At 55.7% G+C, this 24,672-nt stretch overlaps 2 protein-coding genes across 3 annotated transcripts in view; both read right to left on the bottom strand.

The window, feature by feature from the left end:
* Window positions 1–3,587: 3,587 nt before the first annotated feature.
* Window positions 3,588–10,008, bottom strand: LOC137670259 (carbonic anhydrase 15-like). Its single transcript, XM_068412967.1, has 8 exons — window positions 9,936–10,008; window positions 8,227–8,262; window positions 6,437–6,607; window positions 6,040–6,200; window positions 5,245–5,337; window positions 4,822–4,888; window positions 4,458–4,624; window positions 3,588–3,806 (listed from the first exon to the last, which is right to left on the bottom strand). Exons 1-8 carry the CDS (start codon window positions 10,006–10,008, stop codon window positions 3,588–3,590), a joined length of 987 nt encoding a protein of 328 aa, XP_068269068.1.
* Window positions 10,009–15,026: 5,018 nt separating this feature from the next.
* Window positions 15,027–24,672, bottom strand: part of DGCR2 (DiGeorge syndrome critical region gene 2) — a 49,049-nt gene continuing 39,403 nt past the window's right edge. For both annotated transcript variants that reach the window (XM_068412678.1, XM_068412677.1), the window contains exons 8-10: window positions 21,797–21,949; window positions 20,883–21,119; window positions 15,027–20,089 (exon numbers count right to left, since the gene is read on the bottom strand). In XM_068412678.1, coding sequence (XP_068268779.1) covers window positions 19,848–20,089; window positions 20,883–21,119; window positions 21,797–21,949 — 632 coding nt within the window. In that variant the 3' untranslated portion in view covers window positions 15,027–19,847. The remainder of the gene's footprint in view (window positions 20,090–20,882; window positions 21,120–21,796; window positions 21,950–24,672) is intronic.

Raw genomic sequence — 24,672 nt, forward strand, 5'->3', positions numbered from 1 at the left:
TGAACAAAATGTAGGTTATAAATTATAAAATACAGCTTACGAATTATAAAATACTCTGAAACATCCCCCAGGCAGTCCTGGGTCAAAGCCCCAGCTGGGAACAGACACAGAGCCTAAGGTCAAGGTTTATCACCCTGCAATTGAAAGGGAATTAAACGAAATAAATAAATGTTTGAGGCTGACGTGGCCGAAAACACAACCTGAGCAACCAAACTCACTTGCGAAGAAGAGAGCATTTGCATAGCTCTGTCAAAACAGCAACGGCCGCGGTTGGCAGCTGGCACCGGGAGGAGCGGCCTGACCCGGTTAATACACATCTAAATAAACCGACCTGGTTTATGTGTATTAAACCTTCACCACAGCCTGGGGAGAGACAAACAGCCCCAAAGATAAAAGCCTGGGCTTGTAAAGAGGTTGTAAACAAGCTGAACCAACTCAAAAATAAACACCTTTCAACTGCTTCAAAATATTTATCATCTCCAGTTTAGCATGATAATAAAATAAAACTCCCAGGGGAGCTGCAGCCCCGGTCTGGGGACGAAGCAACCCCTTGTTTTCTGCTCATACTTGGTGTAAACGGCCACGACTCCCCAGGCAGGCGAGCTGATGGAGAGGGTGGTACTGCCTGTCTGATGAAATACGGTCGTTAAGTTTCAGCCCTTGTTAGACCTCCTAAGCTGGCATTTTTTTAGCTTGATGTTAAATATCTAGGTAGGGAACGTTGGTGGCAAGGCGGTGGCAGTGGTGGCTGATGGCTGTGGTGGAGGTGGCCGCCGTGGTCCTCGCCAAGCCCTTGGGAGGGAACAGAGGGTTTGACTCAACCAGTTAGAGAACTTTGGGTTTCTCCCCCTCCATGGCCTGCCAGGGTGAGCAGTGCCGGTGCCACGGCTTTTGCAGCCAGCGCGGGGGGGCTGGAGGGGAATGCGGGGTGCACCCCGGGGCTGGATCCTGCGCCCTGGCCAGGGCCACCCTCACCGACAGCCTCCCCACCCCGAGCAAATGCCACCGGCCCCAACCGCAGCACGGCCCCAGCCCTTTCCCCTTCCTCTGCGGCCACGGCGGGGAACCATCGGGTTTTAGCATTTCTGCCACGTTTGGGGTGCTTTGGGCCAGGCGCTGCGGGCCGGCCACGGGCAGGGGGGTGCCGACACGCCTCGCCGGCCCCCAGCTGGGCCCGGGCAGCTGCGCTGACCGCAGCCCCCTGCTCAGGAACAGCCTTTGCTAAAATTACAGTCCGGCTGAAAACAAGAGCCCGCTTCAGCCAAACACCAGCTGGGAGCCAGGAATAGCCCCGGCACACGCCACTTCCCCGGCAGTAACTTTCCAGCACGTGGCACCAGAGCATCGCTGCCCGGCTGTGCCGCGGGAGGCGGGAAAAGCCGTTTTTCGGCCCCATTTCAGCAGTGGCTCTTGGGTGTTGCTGGGTTCCAGGTCCTTTTCCTGGGCAGCCAGAGCATCTCAGTGCTCCCAGCAGGAGGCACAGCACCTCCCCAGATTTGGGGGTCCCAGCAGGCTGCACAGCGTGTGCCGAGCCCTCAGGGTCGTTTTCTGTCTGGCTGCACAGAGGGCTGCCAGACCCTGCCTGGTACCACTGCCATCCTCTGCCAGGGCCACCGTGGCCAGTGGGGATGGGTCCCCCGGGGATGGGGACCCTGAGCACAGGGGTGTCTGCTCCCAGGGCTCCTGGAGAGCCACAGCCTTGTGTCCTCCATGGACGCCCTGGGCAGGCAACGTCTGGCCCCACTGCCCTGGGGCCCCTCACACACTGGCCTGGTACTGGAGTGGACTGGGGGGCTGCAGCCATTTGGGGCTCACCATGGCTGACCACGTCCTGCCACGCTCTGTGGCTGAACCCTTCACTCTTGCCACTTGGACCTGTGACCACCCTGGGCTAGACCTGGGCATGGGGGCACCGGCGCACAGGGGGAACAGTGGGACACGGACAGACACGGGGGCACAGACAGCATGGAGGACACGGGGGGAACACAGGGGGACGGGGAGCATGAGGACACGGGGGGACATGGGCATGGGGGCAAAGGGGACAGGGGCACAAGGGGACAGGCATGGGGACACGGGGGGACAGGGGCACAAGGGGAGAGAGGCATGGGGACACGGGGGGACAGGGGCACAAGGGGACAGAGGCATGGGGACACAGGGGGACATGGGCACGGGGACACAGGGGGACAGGGGCACAAGGGGACAGGGGCACGGGGACGCGGGTGACAGCGGCTCCCGGGGAGCGTGCCCGGGTGTCCGGGTGGCGGGAGGCGGGCGCCCCCTGGCGGCCCTGCGCGGCCCGTGCACCCCGTGGCGGCGGAGCGGCGCTGGGCTGCGGCGGCGGGTGGGCACGTGTTGGGGGGGACACGGTGAAGGGATACGGGGCCAGCCTGAGCCCCCCGAGGCGGTGGCAGCTCGGGCTGCCTGTGGGCACACGGCAGCCCACGCTCGGCACTCCACGCGTGTCGCACGCGGCGCCCCAGGGCACTGCCCCCTGCTCTGCCCTCCCGGCGGCTCCGGGGTGGGTTTACAGAGCCCCAGCACCCGCAGGGGCCTGCGAGCACCCGGCGTGGGGACCGTGGGGTCTTCGGCTGCGCCCCTGCACCCCCAGGATGCCTCAGGCCGGGAGGATGCTCAGGCCCCCCCACCCACGGGTGCCACAGCCACCCCTCGGGCTGGGGGAGGCTGGAGCCCTGCGCTGGCAGCACCTTGCCCCCAGCAATGATGAAAACCTCCACCCGCCCCGCTCTGCTCCCCGATCACGACCTGTGCTCTTAGCCCATAACTCAGGAGGAGACGGGAACACGCCTGGAGCTTCAGCACATCAATTATGAACCGCACCATTCGCCCGGGCCCTGGCACGGCCCATGCCTCGCCGGGCAGCGCAGGAGCAGCGCCGGCAGCTGCGGCTATTTCTGCCAGTGTCAAATTAGCTCCGTGGAAAGAGCCATCGGTTCCCTGCGTCCTGCCCCAGGGTGCTGAGGGGTGCTGTGTCCCCAGGGACAGCCCCGTCCCTCCGTCAGCCTGGCCCAGCCCTGGGGAAAGCAACAGGGCAGCATCTGCAAGCACGGCGGCTGTGAGGACCCCAAGCCACACGCTGCGCCAGGATTTGGCCCTGGGGATTTATTGCACAGGGAGCAGAGAGGGAGTCTCATACCCACCTGCGCAGCCATGCGCAGGGCCAGTATCCTTGAGCACCACCCAAACACTATCACATAGCTCCCTCCCCATTAACCCTGCACCCCTGTGCCAAGCACCCTGCCCCAGCAACACCAGAAGCACACAGAGCCAAAGAGGCAGCGACCCACAGCCACGGGCAAGGACCTCGGCTTTATTCCAGCCCCTCCAGCAGCCCCGCCGCGTGGCTCCCACCACCTGGCTACCGGGGCATTGCAGGGAGGCTCGGCACTTGCAGAGATTCACCTCTGCAGAGAGCCAGGTTTGCAAAATCTTCACCCAGCCAAGGTCTCAAAGTGCTTTTTTTGTGATTATTTTTTCCCATTTACCCATGAACCAGGTGTGTTTTCTCCCCATCACCAATGTAGTGGGGCGATGCTCGTGTGGAGACCGGTGAAAGGCTGTGCCAGACCCTATGGGGTTGGTGAGAAGGGGCCGAGCAGGGTCAGCAGGAGCAGGGGGGAGAGGAGCTGGCAGTGATCCCCACACGGGGACCCACCGCTGGCCGTGGCTGCCCTGGAGGCAAAGACCTTCCTGCTGCCGAGGGGCTGCGGCGGGCGGAAGTTGTTGGTCATTTTTAGGAGCATGGGGCCGGCGGCCGGGAAGTGGAGGGTGCTGACAAACGCCCGCAGCTGTGCCGGGAGAGAGGCAGGGGTGGGCAGCCGCTTCGCAGGGCACCCCGAGCCCCCGCCCATGCGTGAGCCCTCTTTCGTGCTGCCCCACAGCCGATGGCACATGACCCATGGCATGGCCCCATGCCAGCGGGTGTCCTCCCTCCACCCCTCACTGCCCACCCGAAACCAGCCCCAGAGGGTAAGTACATGAGCCAGGGCCTTGCCAGGATCAGCTCGTGAGTTTTAGAGGATCTCATCGTGTTGCACTGCCTGTGCAGAGCACTTAAAGAGCAGCTGGCCCACGACACCCGCAAGGAAATACGTCTACTGAGATGCTTGGGCAGCAGAGAACATCATCCATCCATCCATCCACCCACCTACCCGCCTCCTTGAGCCTTTTCTGAGCTCCAATGAGTTTGCTCCCATTTCGTTTTCTGAATACTGGGGCTGGGAGGGAGAACGCTGTGGACAGGATTTCTCCCCACTGGTAGGTGGCCATGGCTCCATTACTTAATCCTCATAAAACTAATTAATTGCCACATTGCCGGGGGCATTATTATAGAGATGACTTTCCCTGTGCTCTTGGTTAGGGGTCAGGAAGGGCAAGAAGGGCCACCCGGGGGGCCCAGCCCTTTGGGCACTGGAGCATGGGGCTGTGCACGCTGGTACCTGCTCCCGGCCGATCTCCACCGGCTCCTCGAAGACGGTCCAGATGACAACCTCGCTGCAGTCGGGGGTGGTGAGGGAGCCCTGGTAGCGGTAGTACCCAGAGAGCCGGCCGTTGCGTGGCAGCAGGGTGCTCAGGCGGAAGGTGGAGGCCAAATCCACGGAGTCTCCTGCGGGGTGAGACATGAGCACTCAGCTCAGCTCATGCCAGGGACATGGTGGGGACAGCAGGGCCACCCCCACCAGTGTCCCTTCAGCCAGATGGCCCCAGATGGTCCCCCCACCTTACCCGCCGGGGCACACCCCTGCCCTCCTGCACTGACGTCTCTGCCCATTCCACCCCTGCCCTGACAAGGAGGCGACTCACCAGCGTGGGAGATGTTCCTCAGCCCCGACACGATGGTGTTGTAGTTGGTGTTAGGGATTTCGGAGACCTGTGGAGAGAAAGAGTAAGTGGCTGGGGCAGGGCAGAGCCTGTCATCCTGCACTGCTGAGCACCCACAGGCAGAGCCGGCCCCGGCCCCGCATCGCCGCGGAGCAGCGGTGGGGATGGCTGAGCTCCCATTCGGCACCCCCTCGCACGAAGCTGGCGGGGGGTCATGGCACCTTTCACCACTGAGGTTCCCCAGCACCTCCTGCCCTTGACCCAACCTTCCTGCCCCTTCTCGCTCCCTCGGGGCAGCCGTACAATGTTCCCCCGCCCCACAATGCTCCCCCCACCATACAATGCTTCCCCAGATGCACCGCGAGCAGCCTGTTCCCAGGGGGGGTCCCCTCCCCGCACACCCACCTGGAAGAAGAAGCCGAGGACGGCCAGCCCGTTGGGATGCCCCTTGGCCTCTGCCAGCGTCCGGTACTTGACATTGATGTGGACGATGTGCAGCTGGGGAAAGCATGGAGGGGCCAAGCGTGGGAAACCGCCCCCGGCCGACCCCCGGCAGCGGAGCTCTTGCCCACAGATCTCCCGGCCAGCCCTGGGCAGCCGGACACCGAGCCAACCGCCCCCCAGAAAAGCCCTCCTGGTCCCATGGGCGCTTCCGCGGGGCGGCTGCTCGGAGGATCAAAGCACCCTGATGAAGCGGGTATCCTTTGAAGGGGTGGGGAAAAGGGGCCAGTGGTCCCGGGGCGCCTGCCAGCTGCAATACATAAATTCTGCTCTCCTCTGGCAGATAATTAATATTTTAGAGGCACAGAGCCTCTCTCGCTCAGAAGGATCCCGACGCGCTCGCACAGCACGCTCCCGCACACCCCCTGCGCTCGCTGACGCAGCGTGCGGTCCCGCTGGAGCGCAGAGCCCTCCGCACCCGCTGAGCGCCTCCGATGAGGCAGCTCGGCCCACGCACCGTACAGAAAAACCTTGAGCCTCACGTCAGCTGCTTTTTAACCCCCCCGGTGCCCTGCGCAGTGGCTGTCCATATCCCACCGTCAGCGCAAGGCTGTGGTGATGGGGAGCATGGCCGAACCCACGGGTGCAGCCGGTCACTCCGCTGCATGGCAGCCTTGGGATGCACCAGCATCCCACCTTCCCATCATACCAAGGACCTGGGCCACCCGGAGAGCTCTATGGGTGCTTTTTCTCACCTACCTCCATGGGGAGCTGGCGCCCATCGAGGGTGTGCTCGGAGCCGTTCCCAGCTGGGCTGCCCCAGTGGAAGTGGAGCTGCAGCGCGCGGTACCTGCCGGGGAGGCCCCCGCCGCTGATGGTGATGTGCTCCGAGGCCGGCTCGCTCGCCAGGCTCAGCATCACTGCAAGGGCAGCGGGACGGGGTAGGGATGGGGGTTAGGATGGGGGTTAGGACAGGGGACAGCCCTGGCAAACCTGGACTTGTCCTCCCCAGGGTTCATCCCAGCACTAACACAAACCCACGGGGCAGTAGCCACCCCAGGACCCTGCACCTCAAAGGCAGAGAGCACCCAGGAGCGGTGGCAGAGCCGAGCCCCAGCAGCCGGGGCAGGGGAGGGTGCCTGGCCACAGCACTCACCCGTGTGCCCATCATTTGCCAGCCTCCACTTGCCCGGGGGAGCCTGGTTGTAGCCCTCGAAGAGGATGTCCCCGAGGCCACCGTCCCGCTGCAGCCGGTGCCTGTCGATGTTCACGGGGGACTGCTTGTCGCCGCCGCATGTGGCTTTCAGCTCCTTCCAGTGGCTGGGGCCTGCGGAGGAGGAGCAGGGGTACCGCGGGCAGCCACCGAGCCACTGCCGCCCCGAGAGGGGACACAAGGCCAAGGGTGGCTGGGTCCCCAGCCAGCCCTGCCGTGCTCTCCTGCATCCCGCAGCAGCTGCCCTCCCGCCCAACCTTCCTCCCTATTGATGAGTGGGGTCTTATTGCAGCCTCATCCATAATTCAGCAGGGTTTCCTCACGGGGCTGGGGCCATGAGCGGAGGTCCCCACGGCTGCCACCATGGCCACACCACACACCCCGTATGTGTGGCTTGCCGTCCCCATCGCCCTGGTACCAGCTCTTGCAACACTCGCTGCAGTCCACAGCTGTGGGATGTAGCCGACTGCCCCGCTGGTCACTGCTCCGGTGGGGCTACCGTGACATCCCGCTCCTGCGCCTGGTGGCCCCAGGGCAGCCCGAGCTGTAGGTGCCCGCGGTGGAGGTGTCGGCACTGGGCACTGCTGGGCTGCAGCCCCGTCCAGGGGACGGGAGCTCCCCGGCATCTCCAGCCCCGTCCACCCAGGGGAGCTCAGGGCATCCCTCCATGGGCACCGCGGGCTCTGCTCCAGCACCCGGCACGGCTGGGCAGGTGTTGGCTGACCCACACACCCTTACCCCTCGTATCCCCTACAACCAGGGCCTGGGGGGCTGTTCCCCCAGCAGCGCCCCATGGCCCAGCTCTCGCCTTTACCTTCCTTCCCCTTGGGCAGACCAACCCACAGACACGCTCACCCCAGGCCCAGCCCTCTCTCCTTCCCTTCTCTCATTGCTCCAGGCAGCTTTTTGCGTGGAAACCCAGGAGCCGCAGCCTGGCCCTGCCGGCTCCCTGGCACGGTGCTACCGGGCGGCCCCACAAATTACCCAGTGCCTCCATTAAGGGACTGCTCCCTGCGGCCCCGCTGTGGGCACGTGGCCGGCTCCGCGCTGCCCGAGCCGCTTCCCACCGGCCCCACTCCCCTGCCGCAACCTGCCCGAGGAGGTGAAACTGCCGGTGACACCGAGCGCTGGTCCGGCAGGGACAGGCCAAGCCCAGCGACTGACACTCACCTGCCACGGCCAACGTGCCGCAGCAACCAGGCACATGCACCCAAGGGCTATAAAACAGTTGGGCCGTAACGACTGATTAAATGCTCGCTGATCCTTAATTAACCTTTTACAAGCTATTTGCATGCTTCAAGACACAGCGTCCCCAGCCATGCTCCCCCCCCCAGCACCCGTGGACCGGGCTCGCTGCCTACCCGGACGGAGCTGGCCCTCCTCGTGCCCCACAGCCTCCCATGCCTGCGCCTCGCTGCGGCTGCTAACGGCCGATTTTAAATCTGGGATTTAATTTGCTTCAGGTGAAAGAAGGGAGGCTGGTGCTGCGCCAGGAGCACCCAGACCGGGGTGGGACGGGGGCCAGGACTGAGGTGGGCTCCTGCGCTCGTCTCCAGTCTCCACACCAGCACAAAGTGAAGCTCCTCTAACCCTCCCCAGCCTGGTGGGATAGGGGTGAACTCGCCCTTCCCCAGGCCACGCTCCCCACTGCGGCCTCGGGCACTGTGGGGAGACGTGGGGGTCTGAGCCCCGCACAGCCCCGACACCCCCCTCCCGCCCACGACACCACTCACCACATTTGGGGTCCTGCGAGTCGTAACACCACTGCCCTGCGGGAGAGAGGAGAGCTCAGGGCGGGGGACAGAGACTGGCACCCGCTCCCCAAACCCACCCTCGGCCATGCCCGGCCCCCTGCTGGCGAGGGCACCCCTCCTCGCAGCCAGGAGTCCCGCCGGCGCTCGTGTTCATCCCGGTTATTCTCGGCACTGGTGATTTCACGCATTCGCACCCTCCCTGCCTCCCCCGGCCGCTCCGCAGCGAAGCATCCCTCGGCACCGCTCCGCCAAGGCAGCCAAACCTCGCTGCTTGCAGGGCTGCTGCTGCGGGGCCATCCCCCCTTACCCATCCTGGGGAGCCGAGGCAGCCCCTCGCCCCACACCAGCCCTCCCACAGCCCTGGTGAGCGGGGAGCCGAGGGGGGGCTGCTGCAGCCCTGCCCTGGGGCTGCCCGCGGGTGGGCTGGCAGCAGGAGGCGGTTGCGGGGGGCAGCAGCAGGCGTGGGGTGGCGGTGGGCAGGCCTGCGCCCACGCTGCGGGACAACGGCTCACGTCGTCACTCAGGGCCACCTCAGCCAGAGCTGCCGAACTCCCACCAGCGCTGCTGCCTGCGCCTGGGCGGCGATGGAGACCGTGCGGTGCCGGGTGCTGGAGCAGCAGATGCGGGGATGCCGAGGGGATGCCCAGGAAGCCGGAGCCCAGCTCCTGCCACCTGCACATCCACCCAGGGCCATCAGGTCTGCAATGGGAGACGGGGAGCGCACCCCTTCCCTCCTCAGCTCCTCATCCTGCTCCTGGCAGGGGGCACAGAGCTGGTACCCAGGTGCCCAGGGTGCTGCCTGGGGCCAGCCTATGCGAGCGGACCCAGCTGATGGCCATGGGGCCGTGCCAGCGGGCCGGGTGCAGGTGAGCTGAGCCACACGCTCGTGCCAGCCACGGCCGCTCAGACCAGCAGGACGATGGCAGCCCTGCCCGCCTCCACCGGTGCTGCTCGCTGCCCCAGCCTGCAGCACCGCGTCCAAATCCTCGCTACGGCGGCACAGGAGACACCAGCCCCAGAGGAGAGCCGGGAGCGGGACGGCGCAGGACTCGGAGGGTCACCAGGGCAGGGACCTCCAGCTTTCCTCCCTGCCCAGGGGGAAGCTGAGCTCCTGGGAGACCCTCGGATCTGCACCCACCAGCCCTCAAGCATCCTCCAGCAGGAGCCAGGGCAGTGCCGCTGCCACCAGCCTGGCCCCAAAGCAGGTGAGCACCCCGGTGCCTCGGCCCGGGACGGCAGCGCCGGTTTGCTCGGTGGTTTCATCCTCATCGGTGTTTCCCGGTGGTGCAGGTCTGTGGGGCAGATGGGCTGAAGCCCAAGACCTGAATGCCCACCCACCCCGTGGGGACCCCAGCCCAGACACCTCCTGCTAGGACAGACAGCCCTGGGTGGGCTGAGACCTCCCGGAGCTTGGTGGCACAGTGGGGACATGGGTGGTGGGAGGTCAGGAGATGGCTCCTGGGCCAGACCAGGTCCCCCAGCCCCACTGGTGCAGCTGCCCCCAGCACCACGGCCCCACATCGACCCCCCTGGCACGTGGGAAAGGGAAGGGAATAAACGGGGCTGGCACAGGCACACCCCAGCCCCGCACCCCGCCACCCCCCATCCTCTCCCACCGCAGGGACCCCCTGTCCCCTCTGGCCACCCCACACGCCCTAGGAGGAGGGTGGGCAGGCAGTGCATCTCACCTCCCACGGCTGCTTGCACGACGAGAGGCAAAGTCAGAAAAGTTACCATCGTCCCCAGCCCCCGCGCCCCCATGGCAGCAGTGGGGACAGGCGGTGGGCACAGGCGGGGGCCCTGCCGCGACGCCTCGTCCCCCTCCGCAGCGCCCGGGCCAAGGCGGCGGTGCCAGCGCCCAGGCAGCCCCGCAGAAATCCTGCGCTCCAGCCCGTGCGCTGCTCTTAAATATTCATCACCAGGGCTGAGTTTTTAACTCCTCGGCTGCTAGGGAGGGAGCGGGGAGCAGGGGGAGAGGCCAGGCCCCCCGCCAGCCCCTCCGCGCCGTGCCAGGCCCTGCCCGCAGTGCCAGCCTGAGGGACAAGGCAGGGACGAGGCAGGGGCATGGGGGGCAGGCAGAGCCGGGGGTGCAGCCCTCTGCCTCCCGAGGGGTGAGGGGTGGCCCCGGGTACCATCCTGCTCTCCATCCCCAAAGCAGGGGCTGGCAGCAGCCATCCCCGCTGTGCCCCGTCCTGCCGTGGGGTCACAGCCGTGCTCCAGGGGGGCTGGGGGCAGCAGCTCTGCCCCAGTCCCCCACTCCTGGCAGGTACACGCCATGGGTCAGCCTTTGTGTGCCCCCCCCCAGCTTTGGCAACCCAGTGTAGGCACCCTGTGGGGTGGCTGCTCAGCCCAGCGCGGGCACCAGGGGAGGTGGCTGCTCAGCCCCTCAGCAGGGAGGCAGCGCATGCCGTCCCCATCGCACCCGTCCAGGCGGGTCCCTGGGAGCCGGTACCTGGCCGGCAGAGCTCCACTCCTGCGGCGGGCAGGGAGGGAGGGGTGAGAGCACTGGAGGTGGTGGGGTCACGTTCTGCTGAAATACCCCTGCGCTCTTTGAGCAGGAGGGGAAAGGGGAACACGGGGCAGAGCCCCAGCTCCTCTCGCCGGCGCTCGGCCCTGGCCGGGATGAACAAACCCAGCAGCAGCACGAGGGCAGCGAGAAGGAGCCTCTTGCTGCCGCCTTGGCCGGGGATGGGCTCTGGCTCAGTGGAGCCACTTGGCTGCCATGTGCTGCAAGGGGACCAAACACCCGCTGTGCTCATCCTCCATGGGGGCTCTTCGGGCCACCTTCGTCTCCCCGGGCAGAGCCAGCCCCAGGCAGGTCCCCGGGCAGCGCCGAGCCGCATGTTTGGGCACGGGCGCGGAGGAGGGGGCAGCGCGGGGCTCCCCCGAGGGGCTCGGGCTCTGCGCCACGGCTGACGCTTGGCCCCTGCCCCGGGGATGAGGTAGTTTGCAGAGGGCTGCGATCATCCTTCCGGAACAAGATGCAAAGGGCGGGCAGGCAAGGCGGAGGGGCTCAGCGGGCCGGCAGCCTGCCACCGGCTGCTGCTGGGAAGGAGAGGAGCTGCGGCAGCACCCAGGGGAGACCAAGACCTCCATTGGAGGCACGAGGCCACCAAGTGGCACAAGCACCTCTGCCACCCGCCCGCAGCGGGACAGCCCATAGTGCCAGGCAGTGGGGGAAAAGCCCAGACCCTCAGGGCCCGGGAGCTGATGGGACCCACCATCCCTGGGCTATCGACACCCAGGGCACCAACCAAGGCCGAGGTGCCCCCCAGAACATCGGTTTGGTCTTCAGGCTTCTCCAGTGGTGATTTTTGGCAAGGAGGGCAGGTGCAGAGGCATCACCTCTCAGCACAGCCCCACCAAGGGGCAGGAGCAGCGCGAGGAAGCAGAGGGGACCACAGGGCACATGGAAATGCAGCGGCAGCACCGAGGCGCGGTGCCATACCCTGCTCCTGCCCATCCCCGGCTGCCCTGCTCTCCAGGGTGCACCACCAGCTGCTGGCACCGGTGCCAGGCAGGAGCAACCTCCAGTTTCTATAGGAACAAGATCAAACCTTGAAAGATCCGCTCTGTACTTGCTGGTCTCCTGCTGCGGCGGTGGTGGCGGGGAGCTCGCAGCTGATCCTGCAGCTCTGCACTGTCCTCGTGGGGAGAGACCACGTCCATCATCCTGCCGCCACGGAGTCAGGAGGCGGCCGAGGTCCCTGCAGACACGCGTACTCACAGCACCAAGAGCAAGAGCCATGATGGGGGAAAAAATACCGCTGAAAAATAAAAATAGTTACTTAAGCTGCAGCCATCGATCAGTTGTGGGCACAGTGCCACCCTGCTGGGAACCCCCGCCACGAGCACCATCAGCAAGCGCTGCGCCAGCACACAGCAGGGCTGCCAAGAACGGCTCCTGGAGGTAAATCCTGCGCTGCCGCCTGGGAACCCGGCCCAGGGACCTGGGCTGATGGGGACAGTGACAAGGCAAGGACTTGAGCCACCAGAGCGTGGTTCACATCGCCCAGGGACAGGCGCACGAAGGTTTGTGGCCATCCAGAGAAGCAAGTGCAGTGGGGAGGTGAAGGGCAAGGGGAATAAATACTCCAGGCACTTCTGATTTCCCGTTAAAATCTCTGATCTCTGTAATAAGCTGCCGCCAGCCCGGTGAGAAAGCGGGGAGCAGGGCGGGGAGCGCAGCCGGCCCGGCACAAAGGAGGCACTGTGGCCGGCAGATGCGCTGCACAGCCCCTGCATTCATCCCGTGTCCTACCACCGCCGGGCTCAGCGACATCTCCCCCCGCCCGGCGAGGCCGGGCAGCCCCCCATGGCCTGGCACCCCCCGGGCTCACTACCAGCGCGGCCCCTACACACACCCGACTCGCACCCCCAGGTCCTCGGCGTTCTCCCAGGGCTGAGCACCCCGGACACGCCATGCTGAGCGCAGCCGCTAATTACCCTCCCAGGAAAATGCATTTTAAGCTGGTAAGAGCTTACAGCAAAGGCTGCCCAGCAATGCCCCTGCCACAGCGTCCGAGCATCAACGCTGACAGCCTTCCCCCCTCGCACGGGGCGCAGGGGGACACACGCAGCCACGTGTCCCTGGGAGCGGCCGTGAGCCCCGAGAGCACTGGCTGGGCTCCGGGCACTCCTGGCTGCTCCCTGCAGCTGCAGCATCGCCCCTGTCCCCTGGCGTCCAGAGGGCACGAGGGAAGGACAAGTCGTATCTGCACAGGGTCTTGCCGTGTCAGCAGAGCCCCGCGGGGTCCCTGCCACACGCTCATGACATCAGTCAGCTGCTACAGAGAGACACTTGCCCCCCCCCCCCCCGAGACTGGCAGCGAAGGAAGGGCTGCGTCCCATCACCCTCAGCTGAGCCAGCATCTCCCTGCCCGGGGCGGAGATGAAGCTCTGGGGCCCGGGGGCTGCACTGGTTCAGGGCCAGCAGCGACGGAGGCGGCTGCAGCTGCTCTCTGCAGGCGCAGGAAAGGGACAGCGGAGCCTCCGCGGCTCCCGCGGCCGCGATGACCCGCGCGCTGGATGGCTTTCAGCGATGAACGCATCCTGCGGCCACGAGCAGGGCACGGGGACAGCCCAGCGATGCCACGGGGACTCGCTCTGCAGCACTCGGCAAACACCGCGAGCCCAGCAGCCTGCGAAAAGCCAGTGAATGTTTCTAGAAGCTGAGCTCCCAGCCCAGAGCACAGGCAGGTGGCACCAGGGCCAGGTCTGCACCGTGCAGCAAAAAGGAGCTGCCGCTCTTTCCCTGCACCCAAAACCAGCCCCTCTCGTGGCAGGCTGGCATAAGGAGACCAATTTTAATTCTTTAACTACTTCCCCCAGGTAAAGTGGATTTGACTCTGCATGGCTCTGGGAAATCTGATTCCAGCGCTTGTAGCGCAGGACATCCACGGAGCTGTCACCAGGACGAGGACACAGGGGCTCCGCAGCCCCGTGGCACTGCACTCGCTGCCGGGACTGCTCCCGACGAGGCAGGGGAAGGTGCCAGCAGCACAGCTCTCCCCACGCCGAAAGGACGCATCCTCCAACCAGCACACTGACCACACCAACGTTAGGGCGCTCTGGTCGTGCTGCTACGAGTACTTACTACAGGATGAGTAACTTCCACAGCAGCACCCAGCAGTGATGCTGAACACACCTTGCTGCGACAGAAGATACAACTGTTTGACTCGGACTTGGTACCGCTCCACCCCGTATCCCACCGCCCTGCCAGCTCCGGCTGCGAGCCTGCATTACTAAACCAGCACAACTGTTTAAAAGAGTTTTATTTACCCAGCAAGTTCTCTTAGGGGAATATTCCCTGCTATCAGCCAGCTCCGTTAAATAATTTAGTTACAGGCTCTTTGAAGAGAGGCAGCAGCACCTCCCAGCTCACTGCAGGCCAAGGGGAGAGGGGGGCAGGAGAGTTGCCTCCACCCCTGCAAGCCCCGGCTCATTTCATTCCCCTGCAGCTCCGAAGGGAACCGCCATCACCGGTGACGCAGAGCAGCTCGGGGCTGTTCGAGTGCCGTACATCTCCCCGCAGGACAGATGGGTCCTGGCACCAGACAGGAACCCCCCCGCACACCCCAAAACACGGCTCTTGGCCAAGGCTTCTGCCAGCCCACCCAAGGGCACCCCAGGGCCCTCCCTCCAGCCCCCGTACCACGCAGGGGCTGTAAAACACACTGAGGGAAGGGTGCAGCACCCAAAACCTTCCTTTAGGAATTTGATAAAAAGTTTGGAGCTCAAATTTTGCAACAGATGAAGAGGTCAGGACAGACAGACCCCTCCTCAGGCTTCTCCACCAGGCTCCTCTCTGACTGCTGGGTGCGTGGAGGCACCATGGCTCAGCGCTAACACTGTCCTCCCTCACTCCACATCAACTCTCTGATCAACATGGTTCATTCCCCAGAGCCCTGCTGCCCCGCGCCGGGAGCTGGGGGGCCGGGACACCCCTCCCATCCCACACAACCACCAGCACCTCCTGCCTAGAGGCCTGGCATCTTCCCCACAGGCTTGGCGAAGGCAGCAGGAGTAGGCTGCACTTCACCTTCTTGGGTATGCAGCCAGGACCTCCTTAAAATTACACTAACACAGGTAAATTCCACTGGAATTTGTACAAAAAGGGACTTCATCAGCCTCCCTGCTTGAAGTTAAATGCGTATATTGATCTTTTTGCAAGATCACAGCTCAGAAGCGTGATTTAACAAGACCTTCCTTCGCAACGCCGAGGAACCACATCGATGCAGAAATCAGGAGACATTGGAACAGGCCATTTCTCTTACAGAACACAATTTATTTGGCATTTGGATGAAATGTTTCTCACAGCATCTTGAGAAAAAAAAAAGAAAAATTAGTGCCAACCCCAAAGAAAGAAGTTAAAACAAAAAAACAGTGTCACAGGGACTGAATTATTATAGTATCAAATTTAAATTCTACATGGCTATTTCACAGAATATCAAAATCTTTTATACACTGCCACAGTTAAGTCCAGTCACAAACCAACTACACAGGAGAAGCCTGCAAATGCAGCGCTGGCTAAAATGATTTCCCAGGAGAAGGTAAAAAGCCGTGTCTCATTCTCTCTCGCAGCCTCCCAGGCACCCCCCAGCCCGACGCTCGGGGCACGGCGCAGCACGGCCACGCGTGCAGCCTGCAAGCGCAGCATCAACCCTGGCACCGACTCCAACCCACTCAACGTTCAAGGTGCACCATACTGGAAAATTAAAGCTATGTCGTACCGTAGCAGGCAGGTAATGCAGGCTGCTGTCAGGGGAAGCAGATCTTTACCACCGAAAGCGTCTATTCCAAAGAAACACATATTTCATTTGGAACTGGGGAACATCAGAAGCAAAATGTATCAACTTTGATTTGCCTCCTCTACACTAATCTGCTCTAATTTTAGGGTCCCACTCCCAACTTGCAACGGAAATTTAAAAGACATTTCTGTATATTGCATGTTCCTTAGCTAGGGAGAAAAAAGAAGTTTCAGCGACTGAAAAAAAAAAGACGCATGTTACGGATTGTGTGAGGCAATGTTAAAACTTCAGTGCTTTGCCACTGAACATCCACATCTGAAAGATAAAAACATCTTTAAAACCAGCTTCAAATTCATCTAACATTAGATGGGGAAAGAACAGTAATTACTGGTCACAAAAACATTTTCTTCCCAAGTGAAACTCAAGAGATATCAACAGGCCATCACCCCGTGACACCTGTGGAGGCAGAGCACCCACCAGCTGCAAGATTAAGCCTTCAGAAAAAATCTTCCACCTACTTCATTATTCTTCTAGATCAGTGTCCTGCCATGAATGGGTAAAGCAACAGTCTGAGGCTCAAAACTAGGCAAGACCGAACATGACGCAGACAAGCTCTCTGCACATCTGAACAGTTCTGCTCTTCTAGCACAGAATGAAACCGACCGTCCTCTAACACTACAGTACTCTACAACTCACCTAGTAAAAAAAATTAGAGGCTCCTGTGAGACTGTGTACGGGCATCACCGATAACACCGACAGAAGTGAACAGCCAGGGCTGTTCTTGAAGGAACAGCAGAGACCTCAATATGGCACCACAGAACGTCGTAAGGATGGGGGATCTGAGGAGCAGCTTTGTCCGAGGCCACAACCAGAGGTGCGAGCCCTGCGACTTTACGGCTGCAGTCAAAGACATCCCAAGAGAAACACACTCTCTGCTCACGCGTGCTGCTGGGAATGACGTGGTAAGGCCATCTCCCACCCTGGGTCTGGAGGGACATTTGGGATGCACCAGTAGTCAAGAAAAAACATCCAGAGAAGTGAACGGTGGTGGGGAAAAATCAATGCACAAAATAACTCCAAAGATCTCATCAATCTAATGGCAATCAAATCAGAAAGGTCTTCCTCAGGCAAGCATCAACTCTCCATAATTGGTGCTCAGGACAAACTGCTTACCAGTCACCTTGCCACGGGCAAGGCAGGTTTGCTGAGGAGTCAACTGCTGTCAAGAAAACTTAACTCTTCCCCAGTTGGTCCAGAAGTCTGAGTAGTTGCGACGTTTTCTGCTACAAGGGCTCTTTCTCCAAGAGAAAGTACTGAATGTGAGAAAGCTACATTAAAAAGGGAAAAAAACGACAATTTTATTGCCAAATTAGAGACTCACTGAGAGGTAAATGAGCTGTACTTAGTGAGCTGCTCTGTTCAAGGCAAAATTTCCCTTCTTTACCATTAAGATGAAGAAGGATAGGAGAAAGGAGAGAAAATAGCAGCCTCCGTGCCAATATGCAAGTGGGAAAGGCTCAGAAGCAAGGGGGAAAACATCACACCAAGGCTTCTACAAAGAAGCCTCCATTTGGAACAGCTACAACCAGGAGCCACCATGAAGTTGCCAGTTGTAACAAAGCTTATTTTCAAATAAAATTCACCACAGAACCAAAAGTAAAATTAAAAAAAAAAATCAGATTCCTGCAGTGTTAGGAGAAGCGTGAGGTATCTGTTCACCTCAGCCACAGAACACAGCTTCAGATACTAAACCAAGCCAAAAGGCCTTTTGTTATTGCGCTAGGATACTACAAAGAACAAATATTCCATCTGGCTTCAAAAGAAACTGGAAGTTTTCTATTTTGCACTGCTAACAAAATATTTTTCAGGAACAGATTGTAGTAGCATAGACTTTGCATCCTATTTAAGTGCACACTATCACAGCCTGTCCTACAACAGAGTGTAGCCAGCTTGAGAGAAGTATTAACCCTAAGAGCCTAGTTTATATCCCAGTGCTTAGCTTCACCTAGCTGGATGCAGCACAAAGGTTACCATCTACAGTATGTATATATATATATTTATATATCTCGCCACCCAGAAACACGCACGCGCACACACGCATTCGTACCTATAAAACTAAAGAAAAATCAGTACATACAATGTATAAAACGTATGAATGTGCTCAAAAATGCACAAAACCCGCTTTATTTTCGTACTTCAGAAACGCTCAATAATTTGTAGGCATGGTTCTGACTACTGCTATCCATCCACTTCCTTAGACCAGGACTTGAACTCAGAGGAGGAGACAGTAAGAGATCCCACAGGGTGGAGAATTGCTCCTCTCGTTTCGTACCGCTGCTGCTAGAGCCAGTGGAACCAGAGAGCAAGACGCGGGCGGAGGTACGGCTCTAGGCAGAGGCTTCCTGACAGTGCTTCCTCCCACTCGTGTGCCAGCAGCGCACCCCAGAACTGTGATTCACGCTCTCTGATGGATTCAAGGTTGTTAGCAAGCGTCTGAATGTCAAGACACCAGGTATGACCTCGGTAATGAAACTCACAGTTCTCTGTGCAAAAGGAGCTGAATTGTCAAGACCAATCCCCAAGTACAGTATAAGCCTATAGGCAAGACACAGAATAGAAAGTAGCAGCATATTCAACGGGGAAAGAGTCAGCTGCGCTGGGAAACGACAACCGTGGGTTAGGATTTGTCATACAAGTATGATTTCTCATCATTACTAGAAAAATAGATCACATACACACCCCCACGCAGTGTTTTCTTCCTGTCCCTCTAGGCTCGTACCCTTCATAAGGTAACAGGAGAACACTCACAAGGGGCATTCTTCACAAATTCCTTACAATTCATCTCATCTGCTGACTGCTACAGTAAGCCAAGGAGAAGCAGAGGCAAGAGGAGGATGGGGGGAAAGGGCAAATCACTGGTACGCTGAAATTCAAACTTAAGTTTAAAATCACCTGTAAAGACTATTTTGCACCCATTATCAAAACCAACAGTGCTTGACTTGAGGTTTAGTGAGGGAGTGAATGAATCTTTTTTCCATCTGTAAATTAAAGAGTTCAATCTGAGGGAGAAATTTAAGATGACAAATCAGACTGAAGCAAACTGCTTTACTGATTTAAGTGTACTAACCTCATTATAACCCCTCGTGGGACCTGGATAAATGGTCTGGGGGGCACGGGGGAAATCCCTAGAATAGGGTTGGCAATTCATGAGACTCAAATAAGGAACAAGTGTCCAATTAGAATTAAACATCACATATAGTGCATGTTGATCATTGCTTTTAAATGGTATTTCTTGAACTGTAAAGAAGTGAAATGGAGGGGAGGGAATACACTTACATGCTAAATATAGCATGCAATAAGAAAAGCAAGAACAATGGTCTTTATCCAGGTCAGTCTTGTGCAATTGTTGACTGTAAAGGAGTTAAACTACAAAGAAAAATACCTCAGTCTTCCTTATGGGATTATAACAAACAGGGGCTTCATATAGTGAAGTCAGACTGCATCAAAAGCTAACTGCTCCTCACCTCTTCCTTAAGGTACTACCTAACGCATATGAGGATTCTACCAAAGGGACACAAGCATTACACAGACACAGTTTTCTTTATGGGCCAGAAGTTTACCCGACAACATGAGATTTTGCAGCTACCAACAACGAATAATTGTAATTGCAAATCCTAGCTTTCTTAGTACCCACTTGCCACATATTGCATGTCCCATTCATCCTCTAGTCCCTACAGTGTGCTGAAACAGCAAGGCAGATCAAAACATGCAAATGTTTTATACTGTGCAACTCTTACTTGGTGGCATGTGTTTTAGCTCCTCAGTGTTCCCGCTCTGTAAAACAGGCCCCCAGCCCCTTCCCCTCCAGTTCCATCTTCTCTGCCTTTTCCAAGTGTAGCACTGAAGCAAGAGAGAAAGCAACTGATTGAATGGTGACTGCCCCCAACCTCCTTTTCCATCGTCTGTTCCCTGGGTCCAGTGGTATCCAGCCAAATCCAAACAGCTTTTTTTCTGATGTAGATTTTGTTTCCTCTCAGGTTAAGGAAAAAAAAAAAAAACAAAACTACCCATACTTTTCACCTCCTTAGAAGTCAAAGGAATTTTCTGCACTCTTTTCCATAGCCAATGGAAAAAAAGAGCAGTTATACAATCCATATTTACAGGACAAACCGATTAGTGAATGAATAACGACAGCCAAAAAACGAGAGGCACAATCCTAATCTAGAACATAAAAGCAGTGTTCAAAAACCAAAGTAGAGATTCCTTCTGAAGTTCAAACCACTGATTAGTGTTTGTCTGTGCAAACCGTTGCTAAAACTATTTCTGAGAGGCAGTAGGCTTTTTACTCCTTTATACAATGGTGTTGAGAGAACAGTGGCTGTGGCGGCTGCCCGTGAGAGTTTCTGTCGGTGTGTTTTCATTTAGCGGTGTGTCAGGAGGGACTAGAAAGGTGCTGCTGTCAGCAGAGTCTTCCAGCTCCACTGGAGAAGGACCAACCGAGGGAGGCAGCGATCCCTCTGTAAGCTGTGGGGATACATCACAGTTTCCTAGTGATGGAGGATTGCTTTGCACAGTCTGAGAAAGAACTCCATCTGCAAAAGACAAAAACCAAGCAGAATAAGAACGTGAAGTATATCATTTCACATTCCCAAATAGATTTACTATGTGTATTTCTGGAAGCTCTGAGTTTTTCCTGGTTTTGCATTAATGCACAAAGAGATGACACTGCAAAAAGAGGAAAATTATGCAGCAAAAATAAAACTTCAATATATAAATAAGATACTTGCACTAATCAGGCTCACTTATTCTGTGAAATATGCTGCTACAAAATCCCAAATTGGAATTATTTCTACAGTATGTGAATATCACAGCTGCAAAACTGAAGAGCACTGGGTGAATCATTAGAAAGTGATATTTTTGGTCAATTTTTGGGGGGTGTGGGTGGGGGAAGTAGGGAGGAGAGAAGATGCTGGATATATTTTATCAAAAATCTCTTGTACTTAACATTCGTTCTACTTTTTAATACCAATCTCTACAGACCTATCTCCAAAAGACCAGAAAAGGCATCAACATAGTGGAGACCAGGTAACCCATCCAAGGTAAGGCTTGAAAATAGGTAAGGTCTAAGAGTTAAACTGTTTGCAACATGGGTTCCACTTGTAATTTAGGTGATCCAAAGAACCTTTGAGAAAAACCAAGTTTAATGATACATTTTAACAGAAGACTTTTCCATCGCAGAAATAGGGAAGATTTTATCGTGAAATGTATTTTCCCATCACAATCACTAAAACACATGATCATAGTTCAAAAAAGAAAAAAAAAAGAAAATCTACCTTCTAGCCAAAATGAAAGAGAGGAAGAAAAGAGAAGTTATTGCCTGCATACCTGGAGTGGAACAAAGGATGCTGTCCGGATTGACAGAAGCCTCATAAGGAGGAGGTGGGTCATCTGGATGTTGAATATCTGGATATTTGTAAGCAGTATAGGGTGGAGGTGGATCATGGAAATGAAATGCCCCACCTTCCCCATCATCTGAAAGATGCAGTGGAGTAAGGCCAGTTCCAAAACCATCAGGACCATAATCAAAACCAGGCATCCTGCGGCCCAAGTTAAAATGGTGCACTATTTCAAGAGAAGAAAAAAACCTAAGTGACTTTAACTCATGTTTTCTTCTTCAAGTTAAGGTAGATGTCAACACCTTTTTCCACTTTTCACACCCAAGGAACTCATGTCTCCCGAAGACCTAAAAACGTCTACATAACCTATACAAGTCAACTCACTGCAATTACACGATACCCAGGCCCACCTGCTCCCAGCCTGTTTGTCCTGCACCACATCTAAATTTGAATCTAACCTCTTCAAACTAAGGAGATCACTCACACATATAAGATACTTCAGATTTGGACCACATACAAGCAAAAAGTATTTTTGCATTATCGGCTAAAAAAGTTCAAGTTTGAAGAACCTACCAAGACACACACAGGCACAGTCAAGCAAGACCATGACATTTCTCACCTTTCTGTACATCAATCTGTCAGTAATAAGCATGACGCCCAAGATAAGTGTTGATATAAAAGTTTTTTCTTTGAATGGGGGGTGGTTCAGAGAATCAAAACTTGTACAACTCATGACCAGTTCAGGCGGCCAGCGCAGAGCTATATTTGGGTACAGTATCAACTAGAATCTACAACCAGACTTCCACTGATGTTTTCCACGGATTTGTATTTCTTCTGCCCTCTTCATTCTGAAGCACATAACACTACTTAGATCAAGACTCGTTACAGATACAGGCTACTTACAATTTGCTCCAATCAAAGACTCTATGCGCTCTCTCCGCCTTTGGCGTAGCCGGTGGACCATGAAAAGCAGCAGAGAGAGGATGAGGAAGGAGGAAATGCAGCTAACGATCAGACGCATTCCACCGGCCATTGAGTCAAACAAACTGTTGCCATCTGTCACATAAAACATATAAAAGAAGCCTGTAATTTTTGTTCAAGACTCATTTTTCTTGATGTTCTTCTGTCAGTAATGGAGAGAGAAATGCAGAGTGGAGATTCATTAGCCTGGTTTAACACTTCTCCGTGTTTCAAAAATGTAAGAAAATTATGAAACATCAGGTGATTTATCTATTTATTGCAAGAAGATCAAAACGTTTCTAAAAATATCTTAGTCAGCAAAAGGGACAAAATGTTGAAGGCTTCAGGTCTCTGAAAACAGGAAAAAGGAAAGGTTAATGGCATTTTGCACATCCCCTTGTCTCCCTGGCATGGCTGATGATGTACTAAAGAGGACAGCAGGTCTGGAAGCTATGGAAAAGGCCTGTGAACTGGCATATCTACACACTATTTCTACACGACTTCTGGACATCCCAACTTTTACATTTCCAACATCTAAATCTCTAAACATTGTCATTATAACCAAGATGTGGTCATGTAAATTCTATATGTCATTGGTACATCGGTTAGCACCACTAAGTGACAGGAACTAAAAATACCTTAAAAAGGTAAATCAACATGATTATCCTCTTTCAGGAACTGAAGAGATTAAGGTAAACAGGAATTAAATCTTTTCCTAGAATCACACAGAAAGCAAGTGGCAGAGCATGAAACAGACCCAGGAGTTCAGGACTTTGTGAGCTCTATACCATTGCTAACCGGACCCACACTTGGAAGGCTGTTGCAAGCAAATTATCACTGTTCTACCAGCGCCAGACACGAGAGGTATTAATTTTTCACAATTCAGCTAATCACACTTGGTTATGCTTAAGTAGCACGCACATGTACAGATACTCTACACAAAGAAAAATGACCTAAAAATGACTGTGTTCTTTGCACTGATTTCCCATTAAAGAGCTCTAAATGAGAAACACACCCAGGTTAGGTGTAGATAAGAAACAGATGAAGTGGCTGCCCAGCCTGGATACCTACTGCTACAGGACACAAGCACTACCAGGTATGAACCCTTCTCCCCAGCCACCACAGTGCCACTGCACTTCCTAGGGCAGCCAGACAGATCCTGGCCACCTCTCCTTTCCTGCACCCACCACAGCTGCAAGAGCCCTCTCAATACTTTTCCTTTCACTAACAGCAGGTAAAGCTGTACCAAGGATTCTTTACAAAAGAAAGCTAAAAGCTTCACAAAAATTGTAACTACTGACTCGCTACAAATGCTAGTAACAGAAAAATCCAGGGAATTCATACATCATTAAAGTACATATCTAACAGGCTGCGATTTATCATGTAACGCATTCTTGGCAACAAGAAATTCATTTAATAGTGCACTACGCACAGAGCTTGAACATTACACCCTCTCAAATCTGGCTGTGCGGTACAAAAGCCTCTGTGCTGTCAAACCTTTTAGCAACTCTTACTGTCCGAGCTTAAACAGATGCAGTCACACACCTACCAACCAACACACCCTCCTGAACACCACCAACCTGCCGTTGTTCCTGCTCCATTTTATGGCAGTGCTGACTTCACGAACATCATAAATTAGTGTTAATAACAGCCTTAAATGAAGTGACTTAAGTAAAATATACACACAGGCAAGCATGATGCAATCTTGTAGGCAGAAAGCCTGACTTTCATGTATTCTCTTTAGGCCAGCTACAACAGCAATTCTTGGACCTTCTGGGGCATCTTGGGCCTCTATCACACTGCTCCCAGCCCGTGAGAGCTCCTAACGTCCAGCGTGTTTGGCTGGATAAACTATTGTCAAGTAAAGTCCTAGATTAAAAAAAAAGACAAAGACTCAGCTTGTACAAAGCAAGATAAGTCACTGCAGAGATTTCCAGCCCACATAAATACAAATAGATTATTTCAGAAAGGCTGTTTTACACTCAATACAGTAGTAGTGCCCTGTAACTGCACCAGTTTAGTCACTAAGAAAAGCTTCTGCACCATCAGTTCTTTCAAAGTATTTTATTTCTTTTATTACCTTTTCACAAATAAGAGTTCCGGGTCTGTCTAAACAAGAGCCACACAGAAAAATTATTTTCTACAGCATCCATGGAGCGGCAATAGACAGACTACCTCAGTTTCAGCATTAGCACATGAAAGATTTTCCTCTGCTATTTATCTTCAACTAAATGAGGAGAAGCATCTTTCAAGAGAGTATAGCTGTGATTGCTCAGCTTACTCCTACCACTGACAAATTCCCCTACTACCAAGTCCTTGAGTAATATTCGTTATCCACTTGTAATCATTGCTCACCCACTCACACTGCAAGAGCTGATTACCTGCCAACCCAACAGCAGGATTTATTTCCCCCCGGTCTCTCCTTGGGTGATTAATTTACTTAGTGTTGATTAGTAAACTGTTTTCTTTCCTTTGCAACAGAGCTTAGGGAAGATATATGTAAGAATTGGACAAAGATAAATACATGCTGATTAAAGAAAGTAATTAATTAATTTTGTCATCTGGAATAGTCACTTATAAACACCCAGAAGGAAAACTGCAATGCTTCCTTTGAAAATTTCAGTGTTTATCACTAGCTGAAGTAACTTCATTATGAAGGAAGTTTGACAACTGCTTGACGATTCTTCTCTCAAAAACTAAGTTGCTAAAAAAACAACACTTCAGGCAAGAGTATAATGAAACAGTCGTATTTAGCATCCCTACAGAAAGAAGAGCTTAAGGATCAGAAAGGATGTGGCAAAATACACTCTTCAAATCAG

This window comes from Nyctibius grandis, chromosome 14 (genome assembly GCF_013368605.1).
Source record: "Nyctibius grandis isolate bNycGra1 chromosome 14, bNycGra1.pri, whole genome shotgun sequence".
Classification (NCBI taxonomy): Eukaryota; Metazoa; Chordata; class Aves; order Nyctibiiformes; family Nyctibiidae; genus Nyctibius; species Nyctibius grandis.

Excerpts from the sequence above, each read along its gene's own strand:
- LOC137670259 (XM_068412967.1), bottom strand. The coding sequence starts at position 10,008 with ATGGGGGCGCGGGGGCTGGGGACGATGGTAACTTTTCTGACTTTGCCT. Across the intron at positions 8,263-9,935 it reads CGTGCAAGCAGCCGTGGGAG|GGCAGTGGTGTTACGACTCG; the intron begins GTGAGATGCACT and ends TCTCTCCCGCAG. Across the intron at positions 3,807-4,457 it reads TGGAGATCGGCCGGGAGCAG|CTGCGGGCGTTTGTCAGCAC; the intron begins GTACCAGCGTGC and ends CTCCCGGCACAG.